General features: G+C 52.8%; 1 protein-coding gene across 2 annotated transcripts; it reads right to left on the bottom strand.

Annotated features, from left to right (window-relative positions):
• Nucleotides 1-9: 9 nt before the first annotated feature.
• GAREM2 (GRB2 associated regulator of MAPK1 subtype 2) lies at nt 10-14,318 on the bottom strand. Of its 2 annotated transcripts, none has more exons than XM_053588185.1 (6): nt 13,354-13,566; nt 10,324-10,464; nt 5,478-5,608; nt 3,378-4,418; nt 1,709-1,878; nt 10-1,200 (listed from the first exon to the last, which is right to left on the bottom strand). In XM_053588185.1, the coding sequence occupies exons 1-6, from the start codon at nt 13,463-13,465 to the stop codon at nt 183-185; spliced, it is 2,613 nt and encodes an 870-aa protein (XP_053444160.1). In that variant the 5' UTR covers nt 13,466-13,566; the 3' UTR covers nt 10-182. The 2 variants fall into 2 exon arrangements, with proteins under 2 accessions (XP_053444160.1, XP_053444161.1); XM_053588186.1 differs by lacking the exon at nt 13,354-13,566 and adding an exon at nt 13,932-14,318 and having other exon boundaries at nt 33-1,200.
• Between the last annotated feature and the right edge of the window lie 8,139 nt (nt 14,319-22,457).

Genomic DNA, 22,457 nt, shown 5'->3' with positions numbered 1-22,457 from the left:
AATCATATTTCCAAGTGCATCTCCCTCAGATTGACTCTGGCTGCCAAGCAGCCTTGGTCTTGGCATACGTCCTCCCCGCAGACAGGACCTGCTTCTCAGGGAGTACCGTCCCCCAGCAAGCCATGGCTGGCCCCCAGGGTCTCCGTGCCAGCATCGCAGTTGTGCAGCTCAGGCTGGGCAGTTCAGATCTTGGGCCTCCAGCCTTTGATGAACTGCATGATCTTCTTGACCTGTAGCTTGGTGAGGTGGAAGTCGTCTGCCAGGATGTCCTCACTGAGCTGCACAAAAATGCTACCATCAATGCGTTCTCGGGCAAAGAAGCTCACCACGTCCTCGGAAAGCCCGATGAAACGCAGACTGCGAGAGACCTCCTCCAGGGAGAGTGCAGACAGGTCAGCAGGGGGTTGCCAGGAGGCATCCCGTCCTCCCAAGCCTGCAGCTCCATTCCAGGGACTGGCAGGAGGCCCTTCCAGGCGCCCTTGGGTAAGAAAAAGGCATGCTCCTCCTGCCTCAGGCCCTTGGGGGGCAGCGGGTGACAGTGGGCTGGGGACCTGCTGTAGCACCAAGCCTTCAGGCTCAAAGGCCTTGAGGGGACCAAGTGGTGAAAGACAGGGTCCAGGCCCAGGTGCTCCCACAGCTCTGGGCTCCTGAGAGCGTAGCAGCTCAGGCTCTGGAGAACTGCCCTGCCCCAACTCAAAGGTATCAAAGGGCTCCAGGGCTGGTTCCTGCCACTCGGAGGAAGAGGAAGAAGTGGGACAGGAGGTGGGAGCAGCTGAACAGGCCTGGCCTGGTGAGACTGGGCTTGGGGAATATGCAGGGCTGGAGGTAGCCAGAGGACCCATGGTGGCTGTGGGCCCAGAGGAGGATGCTGAAGGGCCTGAGGGGTAGGCAGGCCCAGAGAAGGGATTGAGAGCTCCAAATGGAACAAAGCGTTTCTGCAGGTGCGAGGGCTTGAACAGAGGCGGGCAGCTGGGATAGGTTTTGACAGGAGTGTCAGCCCCCAGGAGGGAGGCAGCTCGACTGCTCAGTGGCTCTGCAAGGGCCCGGGGGCCCTGGCTGGGCTGCGTAGTAGAGGGCAGGGGTCCAGGGGGCGGGCAGCTGGAGGACTCGCCCACCTTGCAGTCTCCCCAGGTGCACGGGTAGCAATAGAGGGAGTATGCATCTGGTGATGGGGAGCCACTGCCGCTGCGGGAACCCACCCTGCAGACAGAGACACAGACACACATGCGAAGGCCAGGAACGGCAGAGCAAGAGGAAACAGATCAGGGTCACACACAATACAGCAATCCACCTGTCTTACCCCACCAACGCTGGCCTGTACCCCAACCCCAAGGCCTGAGACCTGGGATGGCCTTGTTCTTTTCTTCCAACATCCCCCAACCCAGGATAGAAAACACACAGGGAAAATTAGACTAAGTTGTATTAAATAAGAACTTGAGAAAAGAAAGGAGCACTCTATACTGTGGCAGAGGGAACCAGAGCTATGCTCCCATCCCATCCTCATCGTTTAGAAAAGAAACAAGTGAAGTGGGAAGGCGGCAGAGCAGGCCTCTGGGCCCCAGGCCCCAGATAGCAGTATCCTCTCCCTTGACTGCTGCACTGGGTCCTCACCCAGGCCTGAAGCCTTCGTCTTCCTCAGCACTGTACTCCCTCCCCTACCGCAATCCACCCTATGAGAACCCAGGACTAAGAGAAGAAAGGGACTCACCCATCCTGGAGGCCAGAGGAGTAGTAGGAAAGGCTGGAGGTGGGCGAGTGGACAGCCTGCAGCTTAGGGAAGCGAGGGGGGACTGGGGGGCTGCCCAAGAGCCGGTCGCTGCCATTGCCACCCCGAGGAGGCACAGGTGGGGCATTGAGTAAGCGACACTCCTCCTTCACCTGCAAGCACAGGACCATGACTGCCTGTCCCCAGCAGCTGACACTCCTTATCTTCCCTTTCTCAAGCAGCTGGGCAATGAGTGTCTGGGACTGACACTTGCCCCACTCTGCCAAGAAGCCATCTTGCCTTCTACCCCAACTGCTGCCCCAGCCACCAACCCACCCCACCCCTTCCAGCCTCTCCAGACTAGTTCACTCACCCACACACTCCCAAAGCACACACTGCTTCCTAGTCCTCAGAAATGCATCATGAACTTAAGATAGAGAATACAGAAGCCCATGGAAAATAATCAGAAAAGCAGACATACTCCCTCCTCAAGGAAAAGGAGATGAGGGGAAGATGTGGCAGAGAGCACAAAGTGAAGGAACAGCATCTACCATCTGGATTCCTTTCTTTTTTTTTTTTTTTTGTAGAGACAGAGTCTCACTCTATGGCCCTCGGTAGAGTGCCGTGGCGTCACACGGCTCACAGCAACCTCCAACTCCTGGGCTTAAGCGATTCTCCTGCCTAGGCCTCCTGAGCAGCTGGGACTACAGGCGCCCGCCACAACGCCCAGCCATTTTTTGGTTGCAGTTCAGCCGGGGCTGGGCCCGAACCCACCATCCTCGGTATATGGGGCCGGTGCCTTACCAACTGATCCAGGCGCCGCCCTGGATCCCTTTCTTATAGGTCAAGCACCCCACAGTGAACCTCCCTGGATATTGATGAGCCTTACAGGCAAGGAGAAAATGTTCTGTGGACAAGTAAGTTCGGGAAATTCTGCCTTAAAGATAAACAAGTTTCTGGGCGGCGCCTGTGGCTCAGTTGGTAAGGCGCCGGCCCCATATGCCGAGGGTGGCAGGTTCAAACCCAGCCCCGGCCAAACTGCAACAAAAAAAATAGCCAGGCATTGTGGCGGGCGCCTGTAGTCCCAGCTACTCGTGAGGCTGAGGCAGGAGAATCGCCTAAGCCCAGGAGTTGGAGGTTGCTGTGAGCTGTGTGACGCCACTCTACCGAGGGCTATAGAGTGAGACTCTGTCTCTACCAAAAAAAAAAAAAAAAAAAAAGATAAACAAGTTTCCTTAGTGCAGGACTTTTCAGGGCCCTTAATACACTCTGCTCCCCCAGCGTGTGGGGGAGAGGAAGGCTGGGGATCACACGCACAACATTGTCTAAATTTATTTCAACGCGGACCCTCCTTTTCGCTGGACAACTTAAAGGACTCCTGTTCTGAGGAACCTTCTGGGTAACACTGTTTGTTTCTAGGCTCATCCCAAATTCCTTGCCGCCAGAGCCTAACTGCTGTCTTTGGCCCCACAGTCCAGGTACCACCACCCTAGTCCCCCTACTACAAACGCTTTTGTGTGTCTTTGCCCTTTTTCTTCTCTTCTCCACATGCCACCGTGTGTCACTCCAAGGGCTGGGTCTCAGTCCCGCAAGCTGGACAGCCTCACCAAGTTCACAGCCCTCAGAGCTCAGCAGCCCCGACAACCCTTCTGGCCTGGACTTGGTCACTCACCGCCTCGGATTTCGGAGGTACTGGAGGCGGCGGCGCCTCTGGCTCCCGACGCGGTGACCCCGCGGACCCGAAGGCGATGAGGTCGGGGCCTGGGAGCAGTCGGGCCCGGCCCTCGGGGGCCTGGTGCGCCCACAGCTCCTCGTACGGGATCTCGGCGGGGGACGCAGGGGTCTCTGTGGCGCCGGCCCAGTCTGGGCACACGTACTCCTGGTCGCCTTCTCCAGCCGGCGCGGGCGCGGGCGCGGGCGGGCCGGGGACGCGGGCCGGCGCGGGGGCGCGCGGCGCGGGCAGGCAGAGGCGCGCGCGGCGCGGGCTGGCGCAGTCGTCGGCGAGCTCGGCGGGCGCCTCGCGCACCGCGGTTGAGTACTCGTCGGGGTCGAAGCGCTCGCGGCAGTAGGAGGCGCTGTCGCGCACCAGGCGCTCGACGCGCGGGTCGCCGGCCAGCAGCCCCTGCGGCAGCGCGAAGCGCGGCGTGTCCGTGAGCAGCAGGAAGTGCAGCGGCGCCGGGCCCTCGCGCCGCAACGCCAGCCCCAGCACCACCGTCTTGGAAATGATGCTGACCAGCTTGTAGCAGTGGCCCTCGCGCACCGGGTGCAGGTCGTATGGGTTGCGCGGAGGCCGGCTGGGCACCAGCACGTTCACCGGCAGCCGCACGCGCTCGATGATGGCCCGCACCGTGTGCTCGCCCTCCTGCATCTGCAGCTCCAGCGGGCTGCGCGTGCTGAAGCGGCCCTGGCACTGGAAGGGCAAGCTCAGGCTCTCGTTGGTGCGGTGGTTCATGCAGATGAGGCACGGCATCTTGCCTTTGACGGGCCTAGCGCCCCCGCCGCCTGCGGCCCCCGCGCCTGCCGGGCCGCCGCCGCCCACCCCAGCCAGCGCCCCGGCCCGGCCCAGCTTGCGCAGGAGGGTGGTGAAGCGAGAGCGCTCCTTGGTGGTCTTGGCACACAGGATTTCCGCCTGGCCCATGAGGGTGAGCTCGTCCCCCGCGTGCAGGGTGAAGTTGTACACCTCGCTGTCCTCGCTGAACTCGCCAGATACCACCTGGGAGGATCCCAGAGACAGGGAGAGGCCTCAGCCCTGGCCGCAGGAAAGTCACACGGCCACACCGCGGTCCGGAACAGGAGAGCAGTCTTCTGCTTTGGACCTCCCAGGCAGCGACCAGATCAAGAGCCTCCTGCCGAGCCAGGCAAGTGGCTCACACCGGTAATCCTAGCACTCTGGAAGGATTGTTTGAGCCTGAGCTCAAGACCAGCCTGAGCAAGAGCAAGACTCGTCTCTAAAAATAGAAAAATATTAGCCAGGCAGGGTGGTGCTTGCCTGTAGTCCCAGCTACTCGCCAGGGTGAGGCAGGAGGATCACTTGAACCCAGAAGGAGGTTGAGGGGTTGCTGTGAGCTAAGCTGATGCCACAGCACTCTAGCCTGGTGACAAAGGGAGAATCTGTCTCAAAAAAAAAAAAAAAAAGGCCTCCTAGTGCCCCAGGATCCCCGTGTTCCCCAGGTAGCTGTGCGGCCTTAACTGAGTACCATCTTGGGGCCTTAGTGGCTGCCTGTGATAATATCCAAGAGTTGCTATGGAATGAAAAATACTGTATGTGCAGTGACATACTTTGAAAGTACTTGCTAAATGTCAACTTTATTATCATTTTGTTGGGCAATAACAATACCCCATCCAACAAGGTTACCATGAAAAGAAAGGAACTGATGAAAAATAAAAGAGTTTGCAAAGAGGTGTCTGTGCCGGGGGTGGGGGGGGGGACTAGGTGCACTGCTTGATCTCCACAACCATCACCTCTACCACTGGGTGCTGGGGTAGCTGGGGATAGGCTTTGCTGAAAGGTCTCCAAGTCCGGGCATGAGCCCTCCCCACAGTCCCTTCTGTTTCACTGCCTCCCCCAGGAAGTCCTTCAGCCCAGTGGGTCCTACACCCTGCTCTTCAGACATGGCCTGATTGTGCCAAAAGCTCTCGAGGGGTCCCCAGAAGCTACTCTCCCTCTTGGACTCTCCCTCTTGGACCCTACAGGCAACCCTCCAACCAGGGCCAGTGTTGCCCCAGAGGGAAGGGGCAGTGTAGAGACAGTGCCTGTGTGGGAAGGACTGACCTTGACGCTGAAAGTGATGGCTTCCATCACAAAGATACGATCAGGGAAGACACTGGCCACCTCCTCCACGCTGCTGAAGTACCTCACTGGCTCCCGCACATCCCGGGCCTGCTCCAGGAGCTTGAACTTCCCTGCAGGGGGGAACAGAGGCTGCTAGGTGGGCCTGCCTATGGAAGCCTGCATCCTGAGCTCTTATGGTCCCTACTCCTTGCTCCCATTATCTTACCCAGTCCCTCTGGAACTCAGAAGGGCAAAAGGGCAGGTTTTTCCTAGCATGGGCAGGAGAGGGCTGGTCATCTGGCTTAAGCCTCAGCAAGACAAGCACAGATCCCTAGCAACTAGAGGCCAACCCTCACACCAAGATAGCTATGGGTGTGCAGTGAGGCTAGCAGCTGCCTGCCCAGAGAAACCCACTGCAAGTGGCCTGAACACTTGGAGACACAGTTGGCCCCAGATCAGGCATCAGTGTGGCACTGGGGATGCTAGCTCTTAGCTTGGTCCCAGCCCAACCTCTGACTTGCTCTGATCCTAAACAAGTCTTTTCCATCTCTGGGCCCCTGGGTCCTCACATTAATAGGGTGGGACAGAAGACGTTGGGCCCTGCCTGGATGTGGCATCCTGTCCATCCACCGTGGGTGCTGATCCACATGGATACACTGGGCAGAGCAGGGGCCTAGCCCCAGGCTTTGAAGGCCCTAGGAGAACCCTATAACCCTGGCTCTGTTCCCAGACCCTACCCTGGTCCAATATCCAATTCCACTGTCCCACAGGCTATGACCTAAGCCCAGCAGAGCAATCTCACACAGAGGATTCCCAACCTACAGTCTGCGACTGTGCTTTGGCTCAGCAGACGTCCCTGCAGACACAGGCTTTAAAGAAATGATACTGATCTGTGAAGCTGATACCTCTGTGTAAACGGTCTCACCTTCCTAGCCACACATGGTTTATGTGTACACCTACATGAGCACAAAGACAGGCTGTGAACCACCTTGGCATCAGATGGGTGGCCTCTCCCTTGGCTTCTACAGTAGAAACAGAGACTTATACAGGGGAGGGAAAAAGGATTGAGAAAAGACAAGGTAGACTCTAGCTTCGGAAGTCTTCCTGGTGGTTGCTCCAGTCATAATTCATTTATTTATTCCACAAACACTGATGGAGTACCTAGCATGTGTCAAACACTATACTAGGCCCTATAGGGGGTAAAAATCTGTGTAGAATACAGTCTGCTCTCAAGGAAAACCAGACAGTGGGCAAGATGGCAAGTATGCACTGACAGCAGACCAGCAACTCATGCTACAGAAGAGCTAGAGGACTGTGGGGTTGAGAGAAACCTGCCTGGTGAAATTGTGGGGGATCTCTAAGCTGCACCTTAAGAATGAAAGGGATTTTACAGAATGGGCATCCCACATGGAAGAAACGGCAAGAGCAGAAACACAAAAGCTGACTGCCTGCCCACAGGAGGGGAAGCAAACTGAAACTGCATTTTGAAAGATTCTGAATGCCTTGCTAAGACAGCAGGACTTTATTCTGCAAGAAATGAGACTCGTTGGAGTCTCCCAGTCAGGTAAATAATCCAATAAGCAGTTCTGGAGAAGAGCCAGGGAATAGCAAAAACAAAACAAACAAAAAGCCTAGACCAAGAAGACTTCAGTGACTGTATGGGGAGGTGGGGAAGGAAAGGACTAAGGATGTTGTACTCAGGCCACCAGCCTAGTCAGATGGAGAAGGCAGAGCTCTTAATCCAAACTGGGACCTTGGAAGGACCTTGGTCCCACACATTGTGGGGCAGGGAGCAGATCTAGGGAGGCCACAGGCAGTGGCCCATAGGCAGTACTCCTAGGACAGGTGCCACTGGTGTGGGCACAAAGCCTGAGGACATCTGGTGAGAGTAACAGAAAGTCACTGGCCCACAGATGGCAGCTTCTGCTGTGGCCAGATAAGATGGCTTAGGTATGAGGAAAAGCATGCTAGGTCCCTTTGGGGACCCTCACCACAGAAAAATGCTCACACTGTACTCCTAGCATGAACACACACACTACCCAATTTTATATACAGTGCCAGGGACTCCAGATTAAGACCCTGGTGCAGGTTTCAAGAGCAGAGGGTAAAGGCAGGGCCTGAGCATCCACAGGGAGGAGCAGGGAGAGAAATGAGAGCCCAGGAAGACACAGGGAAGTCCCCAGGAGAAAGCCCTAACTGCTCTGGCGCCCTTGTGGGAAGAGGCCCCAGATGTGTCCCTACAGGGCAGCAAGGACAAAATGTGGAGGGGGCTGGGCAGCAGGAGTCTGGGGCTCAGGAAGCAGGAGCTGCAAGTCTGTTGCCATCCGCCAGTGAGTAGCCTCCTCCCTCACCCCGCCTCCTCCTCCATACCCACACATAACCCCCCCTAGCCCCAAGTAGCCAGGCAGAGAGCAATGCCCACTGCCCCTGTGAGGAGGTTTGGAGCCAAGTCAGGGCTAGAGTCCGGGGAGGATGTGGCAGGGAAGATCAATGTAACCATGGCACCCAGCACCCCCTCCACCCACCCCCCTCCACAGCCTGCAGCCCAGTACCGGTCATTACTGCTGGGAGGAAGGAAGGGAGACCTCCTGGGAGTGATGCTCCGGCCCTGAAAGCCTTTTCCCCTAGCCTGCAGGCCCAAGGGCAGCTTCCTCTCCTGCCCCACCATACCCCACAGCTCTAGGGACCTGCCCCACTCTGTCCACCCAAACACATCTGCCTACCTTGCTTCTCCCTTCCAGCCTAAGGTACCTAAGGGCTAGAGCAGGGTCCTGTTGACACCCCTCCTCCCAGCACCTGACCCACTGCACACACTCGATAAAAAACATAGGTAAAGCACAGGCTTTGAGGTTGGACAGACCTGGTTGAATCCCAACTCTGCCACCAACCAGCTGTGAGACCTCTGATAAATTATTTAATCCCTCTGGGCTTCAGTTTTCCCATCTGTAAAATGGAAGCACACTAGTTGGGTCACGGGTGCATCTGCCAAGTGCTCTGCAAGGCATAAAGCCAAGGCTCGGGAAGCAGCTTAGCTCAGGAAGCCACCTGGTGCCTCCAGCAGGAACAGTGGGGAGCTACCTCCCTGACCCAGAAAGCAGTGACCCACAGCGTACACGGGACAGTGCCCCCAGACCCACCCCCAGGGAGCACTACCTTCCTCCCCTCCCCCACTTTTGCCTGCCGTCTGGCTCTCACTGCTGCAGTCCAGCTGCCCTGCTCACCCAGTGCCATTATTAATTCATTAAGAGGAATCAGCATGGAGCCTAGGTTCATTCAGAGCCAGCATGTTAACCTGTGCCTGGCTTCTGCCCCTCCCCCAGCTAAGGGGCCTCAGCCTTCCCACCCCCTGAGGGGGTGGCTGTCCCATCCTTACCACCAGCCACACAGCCATCCAAGGGCACCAGGAGAGAGGGGAGAAAGAGCTAGGCACCTCTGGACCCATAGCTCCCTGGTAGACTGTGCCTTGGCTTCCCAGAGTTTTAATGACACAACTGAAATGGACACAGTCCCTGAAGTCACATTTCTGTCAGGGAGGGCTTTTCCCAACCTTCGCTTTTTTTCTTTTTTCTTTCTTTTTCTTTTTTTTTTGGAGACAAAGTCTCACTGTTACCCTCGTGGTGTCACAGCTCACAGCAACCTCAAACTCCTGGGTTCAAGGGATTTTTTTGCCTCAGCCTCCCAAGTACCTGGGACTACAGACACCCGCCACCAACACCCAGCTGTTTTTGTTGTTGTTGTTGTTATAGTTGTTACTACAGGAATCCAGCCCGGGCCTGCCAAACAACAATGATGGCTGCAACCAAAAAATAGCCGGGCGTTGTGGCGGGTGCCTGTAGTCCCAGCTTCTTGGGAGGCAGGGGCAGGAGAATCACTTGAGCCCAGGAATTGGAGGTTGCTGTGAGCTGTGATGCCATAGCACTCTACCCAGGGTGACAGCTTGAGGCTCTGTCTCAAAAAAAAAAAAAAAAGACACGAGTTAATTTCCTCATCTTATAATGGTGTGGGTACTTGGTAACCATTACTTTAAAATCTATTTTCAAGGCTCGGTGCCTGTGGCTCAAGCGGCTAAGGTGTCAGCCACATACACCTCAGCTGGAGGGTTCGAATCCAGCCAGGGGCCCACCAAACAACAATGACGGCTGTAACCCAAAAATAGCTGGGCATTGTGACGGGAGCCTGTAGTCCCAGCTACTTGGGAGGCAGAGGCAGGAGAATTGCTTGACCTGTGAGCTGTGATGCCACAGCACTCTACCCAGGGTGACAGCTTGAGGCTCTGTCTCAAAAATTAATTAATTAATAAAATAAAATCTATTTTCAAATAAAATGTGAATCAAAGGTTTGTAAACCTGTGAGCTCCTCTCCAGAAAACCAGTATAAAAATCTCTGGACCCCTGGGTGGCGCCTGTGGCTCAGTGGGTAGGGCGCCGGCCCCATATACCAAGGGTGGAGGGTTCGAACCGGCCCCAGCTGAACTGCAACCAAAAAAAAGCCGGGCCTTGTGGCGGGCGCCTGTAGTCCCAGCTACTCGGGAGGCTGAGGCAAGAGAATCGCTGAAGCCCAGGAGTTGGAGGTTGCTGTGAGCTGTGTGATGCCACGGCACTCTACCGAGGGCCATAAAGTGAGACTCTGTCTCTACAAAAAAAAAAAGAAAATCTCTTGACCCCGACTCTAACCCTAACCCTAACCACCACCCCACCCGCCTTCTCCTCATCCTTGAAGCTCTAAGGAAGGGTGGTCAGCAACAACTTTGCCCACGTGTTCCCCACTCTGCCTCCGGCCCCAGCCCCACCTGCCTTCCCCCACCACACACACTGGCTTTATGCCATCTGTCCCTGGCTGGGCACACCTGGGTACTGCAAGGGGATGTCGATCTTGGGCCCGATGACATAGTGGCCCTCCTCCAGGGTGTGGGCTGTCACTGTTGTCCACTGGCGGCAGGAGTGGATGAGCAGGATGTCTCGCTCACTGACGCCCTCAGCATACTCCCCTGGCAGGGGAAAGGACAGCAGAGGAGGGAGAGGGAGAACATTAGGAGGAGCAGAAAGAACAGGGTGACCTCCTCACCTCCTCACCAAGATCCCACCTGGGAACAGTTCCCCTGATCTCTGTCCAGTTCAGCAAAGCTCAAGGGGCAGGCCGGCTGCCAGCTGTGGCCTGGGGCTATGAGTCAGGCTGAGTCCCCCAAGGGCCCCAGCTACCAGTCCAGCCTCAGCCCCTCATTCATCATCTGACGGAGTGCCTGCCCTCCCCGCCCTCTGCTGGGGCTGGAGGCTCCCAGCGGATGAACCTAGGCAGCCCCTGGGGAGGTGGGAAGAGATTTAACAGAATATGGCAAGTTTGCAGCACTGAGGGAGGGTGTGTGGGGATGCACAGAGTGCAGCAGTGGGCTCCATTGGAGGTGGGGTGAAGAAGGGAGACTTCACTGAGCAGGCAGCACTTAAGCTGGGCCTCAGGACCAGAAAAGTCCATACTACCAGGATTCTCAGCCCCCAGGTCAGTGTCTGGGCCTGGCAAGGTAGGAGAGGGCTGAGAAGGGATTGACCCCTCTAGTCCCAGCTGTGAAAGCTCCCCCAGAGCCACAGGTCAAAGGATGGCAGGGCTTAGAGGAGCTGGTTCCTGGCTCTGCCATGGGCAGACTTGCTTTCTACCTACTGTACCTGGCAATCTCTTACTTTCAGGAGACCTCAAAGGAGAGGGAGAAATTCCCCAAATCCTCAACCCCTTGGCTCTCCCTCCCCCATCAGGCCCTCATCCTCCTAGTCACAGTGATGATGGCTGGGCTTGGAGATTAGGGAGGCAGATTCAGAAGGCAGGAAGGGGGAGCCCAGCAGACTGAAGGAAGCTGCACAGGGGCAGAGGTGTTGGGAGGGGCCTGGGAGGCTCCAACCCCAGCAACGGTTTCCAGGGGAGCAGGAAAGGCGGCCCAGCTTCCAGGAGGCTGAAGGGGCCCATCTTCTGGCTGCAGCTGGTAGGCAGGATGGGGGTGGGGAATGTCTCCTTCCCAGCCCCTTCAGATAATTTACTAAATTTCTGCCAAAGCAGTGGGAAATTGTTTACTCTGATGTCTGTGGGCTCCATTAAGTATATTCATGTCATATGTGTGGGGCACAGAAGGTTCAAGGATCTGGCTGCCATTCTGTGTGTGTGTGTGTGTGTGTGAATGGGGCAGGGTACTGTCTGAGCCTTCCTCAGCGACTCCTCACCTCCTGGGGCAGAGGAAGCGTTCCTCTGGTTCTGCCATGTTCTTTCAGAACTCTCCTAGGCCCAGCCTGCTGGCCACAGGGACACAGGGACACACAGTAGCCGTGGATCATGACCATCAACAGCTGAACCACAGCATCCCACAGTGACAAATGCTTGTCACCCAAAGGACAAAACTCATGGTTCCACCAAGGGGCCCCTCCTAAATGCAACGGTACACAGCACACAGGGACTTTCGAGATCACACAACTTTAATCACACATGGTGACTACAGCCATAGCCACTCACTGTCACAGACACTGAGCCACCACACCAGTTGTCTATTCACTCACCCAATCATTCATTCACTGGTTCAATCTGTAATCTTTCTTAGGCAAGGATGTCCCCCCTCAAGGAGCCTGCAGCCCAGTGGGGAGACAATAAACTGACCATTACAAGGGGGCACTCAATAGGAGAAAACAAGGCAAGGTGCCGCGAAGTGTCAGGAACTCCAAGGAGACCCATCCAGACAGAAGAGCTCAGAAGAGACACCCTGTTGGGATGGGGAGATGCCCAAGAGTATGTGTGGGAAATGGCCAGGAACCCACAGCAGCACGTCCCGTTCACGCGCAGACATACGCAGCCTTGCTGCTTGACAGTCTAAGAATCACACGCTGACCATCCTGCGATGATCCAGAGGGCAGGACACCGGACTGCTGGACGCCCCTGTCCGACGGCCGGGCCACGCACACTCCCACAGAGCCTGCTCCTGGGACGCGCTGACGCTAACGGTGCCTGCTCTGTACCACTGCGGCCCAAGGACCGGCTGCCGAGCAAGCGCCGTAGGGAAAAGAGGGGCCTACGGCCACGGGTCCCATTAGCATTCAGGGAAGCAAGTGTGCCAACGCGGGCCAAACCCCTATTCTTCTCATACACAAAACCCTGGGCCTGGCTGCCAGCCCCGGCTCCTGCCCCTCCCCCAGCCAAGCAACCTCCCCTCCCTTTCCCCAAATTGTCCCCTAGCTCCAAGTACAGCGCGGGCGTCCCCGCCCGGCCCCCAGCGTCCCATTAGCAGACCAGCCGGGGGTCCCAGGCCCATAGAAGAGTAAGATGAGATGCAGGGAGGGTTGGGGGTCCTGGAGGGCACGCCCGGCGGCAGATCCATTCACTCAGGCCTCTCCCGAAAGTGGCCTGCCGCCCGCTAGGTTCCTGGGCTGCTCCCCAAACGCGAGAGGGTCCGAGAATAGTTCCAAGGGGAGCGAGCGGGGTTGGGTGAAGGCAGCAGGGAAAAGGCAGAGTCCGAGGCCAAGGGATGCGGAATGATAGAAGTGAGAGGCCGAAGACAAAGGGACCAAGGGGGGTGCGGCCGGGGAGGGGGCCGGGGTGGGAAAAGGGATGCCCCGACGGGGCGGGCGCGGTGTCTTAGCTGCGCTCCGGGCTCCAGCTGCGCCGGAAAACACTGGCCCGGGCCCTGTCCCCGGCTTCCGTCCCCAGACCAGCCGCGGGACCCGGGAGGCGGACCTGGGCTTATGGGTCCCAGGACTCCGAGGGAAACGCTCCGGGGAGCGCGCGAGGCCCGCACCGGAAAGCCGGGAGGACAAGGACCGCGTCCCCCTCATAGTCCCGTTAGCACCTGCCTGGAGAGCCTGCGATTTCCCCCTTGTACTCCAGTCCCCATCCCCTGCAACTCAGATACCTGGCCCGAGGCAGGCGAGCGTGGGCAAGCGGCAGCGGCTGACGATGAGGTCCAGCGGGAAGGCGCCCATGCTCCAGCGCAGGCCGGCCAGCCCGGCCGCCAGCTTCTCCATGGCATGGGCGCCCCCGGGGCCGCCGTCCCGGGGCCCCGACGGCCAGTCCCGTGCGGCCCGGGCTCCCGCGCCCGCCGCCACCTCCTGGGGCCGCCTCCCAGTTCCCCGCCTGGCAGCCCGGCCCGGCCGCCGCGTCACGTGGCCAGCCTCTCCGTGGGGCGCCGGCCCCCGCCCCCCTTCTCGGTCCCTGCGGACGCCCCCGCCCCTCGCCCCTCCCCGGGCCGCGCCCCGCCTCCCGGCCGCCGGCCCAAGCGCCTAGCTTCCCGAGAGCCTAGAGAACGCCGGTAACCAAGGACCCCAGGGAGGGCGCCTGTAGGGGAGACGCAGACCCAGGCCGCATCTGCGGGGCAGGGTGTGTCCAGCTCCGCGTGCCCTGCCCCCTGGAAGCCCCGCCAATCCGGTGCCCGGTGCCGCTAGACGGCCCAAAGCTCCAGCTCTGAATTCAGCCCTTGTAGGACTATCTCACCTCCACCTCCTCAAAGCCGGCGAGGTAGCCTAGTTAACCCCATTTTACTGACGAGCAAACTGAGGCGCAGAAAGGTCCGGAGGCAGCCAAGACTGGAACTCAGGTTTGATTGCAAGTCCTACTGGCTGATACTGCGTCTTCAGCCCCCCTTGTGCAGCTCTTTCCAAGTTCCCAGCGCCTTCTTACCCCATGTTCACAGGTTCTGTGAACCAGAGAGGTCTGGCACACGCACCGTACGCGTTAAGCGACTGTATCCATTTTGTAAAGGAGGAACTGGAAGCCCAGGGACGGAACCGGGGATGGAGGCCTCTCTCCGGTCGTTGCAGGACCCGTTCCTTCTCGCATTTCCTTCTTTTAATCTGCTCTTCATTTTATGTTTTCACCTCTTCTTTCCTACCCCTCTCGATCCGGCTCAGGGGCTCCCCTTGGGAAGCCCTTCCCAGAAGCTTCTTTGGCCTTGCCCGCCCCCCGGCCTGAGGACCCTCTTCCGCCCTCGGTGTGTCTGCGGCGCCCTCTGCCGGTGATCCGGGGATGACGCAAGCCTGACTCTGGCCTGGACGGCGGGCTCCAACGAGCTGGCCTTCACCCCAGGTCTTGTTCTTAAAGAGCTCCGTTGACTCTAGTCCTCAGTCTCAGGACGCTCGGGACCCACACACCTACATACAAAACCCTGTCTTCTGAGGTGACTGACACTTGGCATCGTATGTCCTGAAAGCCATGCAACAAAATGGCACAAGATAAGAAAAACACAACTCTCGGTGGGAAGAGGTGTTTCAGATCAGTAATTCAATCTTTATCTGTCACAAAGGAAGCAATTGAGACACCAAAAACAGAAATGCTTTGGTTCAAGGCCACACAGGAAAGAGACAGAGCTGTGAATCTTCCGCCCAGACTGGACGCCCGGCCACCCCCAGCCTCCTCACCCCAAGGCCACCAGGAGGAGGAGGTGCTCTCAGGCTTTCTCCTCCCTTGGCCACCCCCTGTGAGTTAGGGTGGCTCCGATGGACCCAAGCCTTCTTGGATCTTGGGGAGGAACGCTTTCCCAGGGAAGTGGGAAGAAGAACTCCGGCAGAAGATAAAAGGAATACAGAGACAGCTGAAAATACAGGTGTCTAAGAAGGAAATGGAGGGTCTGAGGTGGGAAGGTGAAGAAGCTGAAAGAAGAGAGGGAATGGAGAGGAGACGGCCTTGGACCCATTTTCTTTTCCAGCCCTGTAGGGTCTCTCTGGTCATCTGCCTGCCTGGCCAGGACAGCAAGCATAACCAGGGCTGCAGACACCAGGTGTAATCCAGGACTGGACCATCTGGTCATAAATGTAGATGCCAAGTCTACAGAGGCTCCTCCTCAGCATGGCTAGCTTCCATTTCAGTATATTTTTTTTTCTTTTTTGGCCGGGGCTGGGTTTGAACCCGCCACCTCCAGCATATCGGGCCGGCACCCTTCTCCTTTGAGCCACAGGCACCGCCTGGCTAGCTTCCCTTTCTACAATCACCCCATCTTGGCTCTCATTTTTCTATCCCAGCTAAGAACATCACCTTTTACCTTTTACCCAACCTGGGAATCTTCTCCTTAACTCTTGCACCCAACTACTCACCAAGGCCTGGCGTTTCTGCTTCTGCCATGTGTCATGGAGCCCCTGCCTCCATTTCGGAGGAGCTGCTGTCCCAGCAAGTCTCCTCTCACCTTCTCTCCCCCCGGCCACCTTCATATTACACACAAAAAGCTTCCCTGCAAACCTGGATTTCGGCTGAATCAGAGACAACACAGTATGAGACCTGTAACTAAATGGAGCCATCTCACTGTTGCAAACATTCTGGAGCTTCTTACCTGTGGGTAAATCTCCAGGGACCTGACACAAGTGCCCAGATACATACATCCTTGATGTGTGGAGGCTCAGGAGCCTCGCAGGAAGGAGTTGAGCTTCACATGGAGTCACAAATGCTTAAATCTTTACTTGGACTGAGATTGCTGGAAGGTTGGCAGGAAGGAGCCAGGAAAGCTGCCTCCAGTGGCTGGGGTGGTATGTAGGACACTACAAAAGTTTTGAAACAGACTGTGTTATGATCCATTATTTCACTTCCAAGAACACAGTCACCAGCATCCTTTCTAACTCACTCGTGCAGGTTTCAAATTGCTCAGCTTTATGGCTGTTGCTGGGAAGGCTTTGTTTGTTTGTTTCTGTCTGTGTGGATTTTATGTTTCTTGATTTTTGTGTATTTCAAAACTTCTGTAATGATCCACATATGGAAAACACCTCATCTAGGGGATAGATGGTCTTTTCTGTGCTCACAAACCAGGGGAGGCCAGGGAACGTTTGAGAATCCTAGGGAATATTGTATTTAACTTTTCATTTCAGAAAATTCTAGACATAAACACAACTAGAGATAATATCATTATAAATTCCTATATACTTGTCTCCAAGTTTCAACACTTAACACACAGCTGACATTCTTTTTTTTTTTTTTTTTTGGAGACAGAGTCTGTTGCCAGGGCTAAAGTACAGAGGTGTCATCATAGTTTCCTACAGCCTCACACTCCCGGTATTGAGGGATCCTCCTGCCTCAGACTCCTAAGTAGCTGGGATTAAAGGTGCCTGTCATGACACCCGGCTGATTTTTGTAGAGAAACAATCTGTACTATGTTGGCCAGGTTCAAACTTCTGGTCTCAAACAATCCTTCTGCCCTGGCCTCCCAAAGTGCTGAATTACAGGTATGAGCCACCACACCTGGCTGCTTTTTTCTTTTTTTTTTGGTATCTCTGGCTGGGCTAGAACCACCTGGCTTCTTTTTAAATATTTTCCAAAGTTTTCAAAAGTGCAGGCATTTATTTGATCATTAAAAGTCAGTTGCCTTGGAAACTCATGGTGAGGCACTGTCAAGGGATGAAAATTGATTTTTCCTAGAAGGAGATTTTAAAAGCAGTGTTTCTTCAAAACATCTTTTTTCATAAGTATCTGATACTCCATGGCTGGAGCAGCAGTAAAATGGGTGATATCAAAGAGAAGTATCTTAACGTTTATTTCCAGTCCAAACCGATTCCTCTACCAGATCCTGTGTGTTACAATGAAGAAACACATGATCAAATGCTGAAAACCAGATGAGCAGAAAAAAGTGAATGCCTTGAACAAGGACCCATGATAGAACAACTTAACAAAATGTTCTTTACGCCTAAGCACTGCTGGTATCTCATGGACAGTATCACACTTGTAAGAAACTGAATCCTCCAAAGGACAGATGATACTGAGGTTTTCTAGGGAATCAGAGAGAAATGTGCCTCATATGGCATTTGAGAAAATGCAATCTGGTATATTCATTAATATGTTATATAGTAAAATAGTAATAATAAAATGCCTTTTCATATATATATAGCCAGTTGCCTTTTAAAATGAGGGAATAGGACTTGATGGTATCTAAGACCCTGCCCTGCTCTCACGTTGGTAGTTGGATATTCTCCAAGTAGGAATATTGCTGCCCACCAGGGAAGGCAGCCCGGCCTCACAAAGCATGTCCCTGCTGGAGCAAAGGCTGTTCCTGCTGCTGGGCACAGTCCCCGGGAAACAGGCACCAAGATGAAGGTATGTGGGGATAGTGGGTCCTCACAGCAGGGTAACCAGGCAGGCAAACTACCTTTGCCACCATTCATCCTGAGTTTCTCTGATAAAATAAATTCTTTCATTATCTATTTATTTCAAATTTAAGCATTTATTACTTGCACTGAACATACATAACCTTTTGATTAATTTGGAGTGGTCTTTCATTTTATTCACAATCACATTAATTACCAAGGACAGTTTCAACATTTTTTCAAACTGTGTTTTCTACTCACTTTCAAGATTGTTTTCTATTCATCCTTGCAAGATTAAGGATCAGACAATTTACAGGGTTTGTGATTTAGATAATTATTGACCCTGCTGAATGACTCTGTCTATGCATTACACAGACTCAGAATTGTGGCTGTGTCGTCAGATGTCTGGTAGCTGATGCTTTCGGGTTGGTGGTGGGACTTGTGGTCACACTATTCCCATGTCAGTTGCCTGCAGTGGGCAACAGAAATAGGTCCCAGTGATATGAGGAATCAAGTGTGCATACCCAGGTTAACCAACATGTGGGTCTTATTTATTCTAGTGATAGTCTATCTTCTGGTTGTTTTATTTGCTTAATGGTCAGCTTTTTTTTTTTTTTTTTTGGTGGGCGGGGACAAAGTCTCACTCTATTACTCTGGGGTTGAGTGCTGTGGCATCATCATAACTCAAAGCAACCTCAAACTCTTGGGCAAAAGCAATCCTTCTACCTCAGCTACCCAAGTAGCTGGGAGTACAGGCTCCCACCACCACGCCCAGCTAATTTTTTCTATTTTAGTAGAGATGGGGTCTCACTCTTGCTCAAACTGGTCTCAAATTCCTGAGCTCAAGCAGTCCATCCACCTCATACTCCCAGAGTGCTAAGATTACAGGCATGAGCCACTGCACCTGGCCATACAGGTTATTTTGATGAGATATATCAGCAACCTTAAAAACATGTGAATCATTCAGAATGGGCTATGATGTTAGCTGAGGCAATGAGTTTTTATTGTTTTGTTTTGGGTTTTTTTGAGACAGAGCCTCAAGTTGTTGCCCTGGTATAGGCGAAAAGCCTATAAGTAAACCTTTAAATGGTTCCATTTTGTGAAGGCAAGTTTAAAGTCTTTTGTGAGTTAGAAATGAAAAAATCCTGGATAGAACTCCCTATGCTTCTTAGAACCTAATCATGTGAAAGTGATTTAGAGCGGAGCTTCATGGAGGCAGATCTGCAGGCAGTTACCTGTATATCTCAGGATTTTCCAGACTACTCCTTAAAGATGATTAACAGCCTCCAGATGGTCAAGCATTCAAACAGAATGCTTGTTTTGTGGTTTTGTTTTTCTAGGAAATTTTTTTTTTTTTTTTGTAGAGACAGAGTCTCACCTTACCTCCTTCAGTAGAGTGCCATGATGTACACAGGACTCACAGCAACCTCTAGCTCTTGGGCTTCCGCGATTCTCCTGCCTCAGCCTCCCAAGCAGCTGGGATTACAGGCGCCCACCACAACGCCCGGCTACTTTTTTGTTGCAGTTCAGCCGGGGCTGGGTTTGAACTCGCCACCCTCGGTATATGGGGCTGGCGCCTTACTCACTGAGCCACAGGGTGGCTCACTTGTGGTTTTGTTTTTGATTACTTAGTGTCAGAATAACTTTAGTGAAGTAGTTATCAGTTAATCCAGTTAAACCTTAGTAGCTTTAGATAATGTTAATAAAATGGTTATCAGTTAATCTGATTTATCTGTAGGCCCATAAGTACCAGGCAGCAAGAGGCCTCGGGCCAAGGTTTAAGTCATGTGTTTATTGATTAAGTTTTGTGCCTATATAAACTTTGGGGGAAGAAATAAAGATTGCCACACACCTTTGAGAGAGCGGTGTTCCCCTTTATTTTCCATACAATTTCAATTGCGGCTCTTATTCTCCATGACACTGCTTCTCCGTGAGACCCTAACGGCAACACTCTGGGTAGAGTGTTGTAGCATCACAGCTCACAGCAACCTCCAACTCCTAGGCTCAAGCGATTCTCCTGCCTCTGCCTCCCAAGAAGCTGGGACTATAGGTGCCTGCCACAATGCCCCACTAATTTTTGGTTGCAGCCCTCATTGTTTAGCAGGCCCGGCTGGATCTGAACCCGCCAGCTCAGGTGTATGTGGTTGGTGCCTTAGCTACTTGAGCCACAGGTGCCGAGCCTATGAGGTTTTTTCTATATGATCTTTATCAGATTGAGGAAGTTTCCTTCTATTCCTATTAGTGTATTATCATTTTCTATTTTGTATTTCTAGATAACAATAGAAATAGTTCCTCTATTCTTCCTTTCCTGCCTCTTTTTTTTCAAGAATTCCATTTTTGGGGGGTGGCAAGACACGATTGTAAGAGGGACTTTACCTAACAAATGCAATCAATGTAACCTGGTTTCTTGTACCCTCAATGAATCCCCAACAATAAAAGAAAATTAAGAATTTTGAAAAAAGAAAAAAGAATTCCATTTTTGGGGGCCCATAGCTCAGTGGTTAGGGTGCCAGCCACATACACTGGGGCTGGCAGGTTCAATCTGGCCCGGGCCTGCTAAACAACAATGACAACTGTAACAACAACAACAACAAAAGCTGGGTGTTGTGGCGGCTGCCTGTAGTCCCAGTTACTTGGGAGGCTGAGGCAAGAGAGTCGCTAGAGCCCAAGAGTTTGAGTTGCAATAAGCTATGACACTATGGCACCCTACTGAGGGTGCCAAAGTGAGACTCTGACTCCAAAAAAAAAAAAATTAAAATAATGTCCTCAAAGTGCATCCATGTTGTATCCTGTGATAGAATTTCCTTCTATGTTAAAGTGCAATGATATTTCATTGTATGTAAATACCACATTTTCTTCATCCATTCATTCACTGGTGGATATTCAGGTTGTTTCCACAACTTGGCTATTGTGAATAATGCTGCAGTTCCAGTGCTTTGGGAGGCCAGGGTGGGGGGATTGCTCGGGGCCAAGAGTTTCAGACCAATCTGGGCAACATAGTGAGACCCTATCTCTAAAAAAAAGTAATAATAATATCAACAAAATGTTGCAGTAAAGATTGGTGTGCAGATATTTCTTTGAGCTCCTGTTTTTAATTCCTTTGGCTATAGAAGTGGGATTACTGGACATATGGTTGTTCTATTTTTAATTTTTTGAGGAAGTTCTATGCGGTTTTCTATAGCAGTTGCACCATTTTAGAATCCCACTGACAGTGTGAAAAGATTTCACTTTCTCCACATCCTCATCAACATTTGTTATTTTCTGGGTTTTTATTTTTTATTTTTTTTGAGACAGAGTCTCACTCTGTCACCCTTGGTAGTGCTGTGATGTTATAGCTCACAGCAACCTCAAATTCTTGGGTTTGAGCAATCTTCTTTTTTTTTTTCAGTTTTGGCCAAGGCTGGGTTTGAACCCACCACCTCCGGCATATGGGGCCAGCGCCCTACTCCTTTGAGCCACAGGCACTGCCCTGAGCAATCTTCTTATTGCAGTCTCCTGAGTAGCTGAGACTACAGATGTGTGCCAGTAGGCCTGGCTTTTTCTATTTTTAGTAGAGACCAGGTCTCACTCTTGCTCAGGCTGGTCTCGAGCTCCTGAACTCAAGCAATTCACTTGCTTTGGCCTCCCAGAGTGCCAGGATTACAGGCGTGGGCCACTACACCTGGCCTCTGTTGTTTTGATGCTAAGGGTGAGATGATATCTTACTGTGGTTCTGATTTGCCTTTCCCTGATGATTGGTAATGATGAACATCTTTTGTTCTGTTTTTTGACCATTTGTACATATTAGGGGGAATGTCTCTTCAAGTTCTTTGCCCACTTTCTTTTTTTAGAGACAGAGTCTCACTTTATCACCCTTAGTAGAGAGTGCTATGACATCACAGCTCACAGCAACCTCCAAATCCTGGGTTTAGGCGATTCTCTTGCCTCAGCCTCCCCAGTAGCTGGGATTACAGGCACAACGCCCAGCTATTTTTTTTGTTGTTGTTGCAGTTTGGCTGGGGCTGGGTTTGAACCCACCACCATCAGTATATGGGGCCAGGGCCCTGCTCACTGAGCCACAGGCACCACCCACTTTGCCCACTTTCAATCAGTCTATTTGTTTTGTTGTTGTTGTTGTTATTGATTTGTAGGAGCTCTCTGTATATTCTAGATATTACCCCCTTATCTGATACATGGTGGGCAAATATTTTCTCGCATTCTATAGGTTGCCTTTTCACTCTGTTGATCATTTCTGTTGCTGTGCAGAAGTTTTAAAGTTTGATGTAGTCCCATTTGTCCTGTTTTTGTTATGTGTGCTTTTGGTGTCACATCCAAGAAATCATTGCCAAGTCCAATGTCATGGAATTTTCCCCAGTGTTTTCTTCTAGGGCAGTGGTTCTCAACCTTCCTAATGCCGCAACCCTTTAATATAGTTCCTCATGTTGTGGTGACCCCCAACCATAAAATTATTTTCATTGCTGCTTCATAACTGTAATTTTGCTACTGTTATGAATTGTAATGTAAATATCTGATATGCAGGATGTATTTAGGCGACCCCTGTGAAAGGATTGTTCGACCCCCAAAGGGGTCATGACCCACAGGTTGAGAACTGCTATTCTAGGGGTTTTTAGTTTTAGATCTTTTAACTATTCTGAGTTAATTTTTGTATATAGTGTAAGACAAGGGTTCATCTTCATTCTTTTGCATGTGGATATCCAGTTTTCCCAGGATCCTTTGTTGAAGAAACTATCCTTTCCTCATCGTGTAGCCTTGGTATCCTTGTCAAAGATCATTTGACCGTATACATGAGGATTTATTCTCTATTCTGTTCCATTGTTCTAGGCCTGTCTTTATGCCAATACCACAGTATTTTGATTACTGTAGCTTTGTAGTAAGTTTTGAGGTCAAGAAGGAAGTGCGAATCCTCCAACTTTGTACTTCTTTCTCAAAATTATTTGGCTGTTTGGTGTCCTTTGATATT

Source organism: Nycticebus coucang, chromosome 4 (assembly GCF_027406575.1).
Source record: "Nycticebus coucang isolate mNycCou1 chromosome 4, mNycCou1.pri, whole genome shotgun sequence".
NCBI classification, from domain to species: Eukaryota; Metazoa; Chordata; class Mammalia; order Primates; family Lorisidae; genus Nycticebus; species Nycticebus coucang.
The sequence above is the reverse complement of the archived record's forward strand: the minus strand, read 5'-3'. Positions and strand labels throughout refer to the sequence as shown.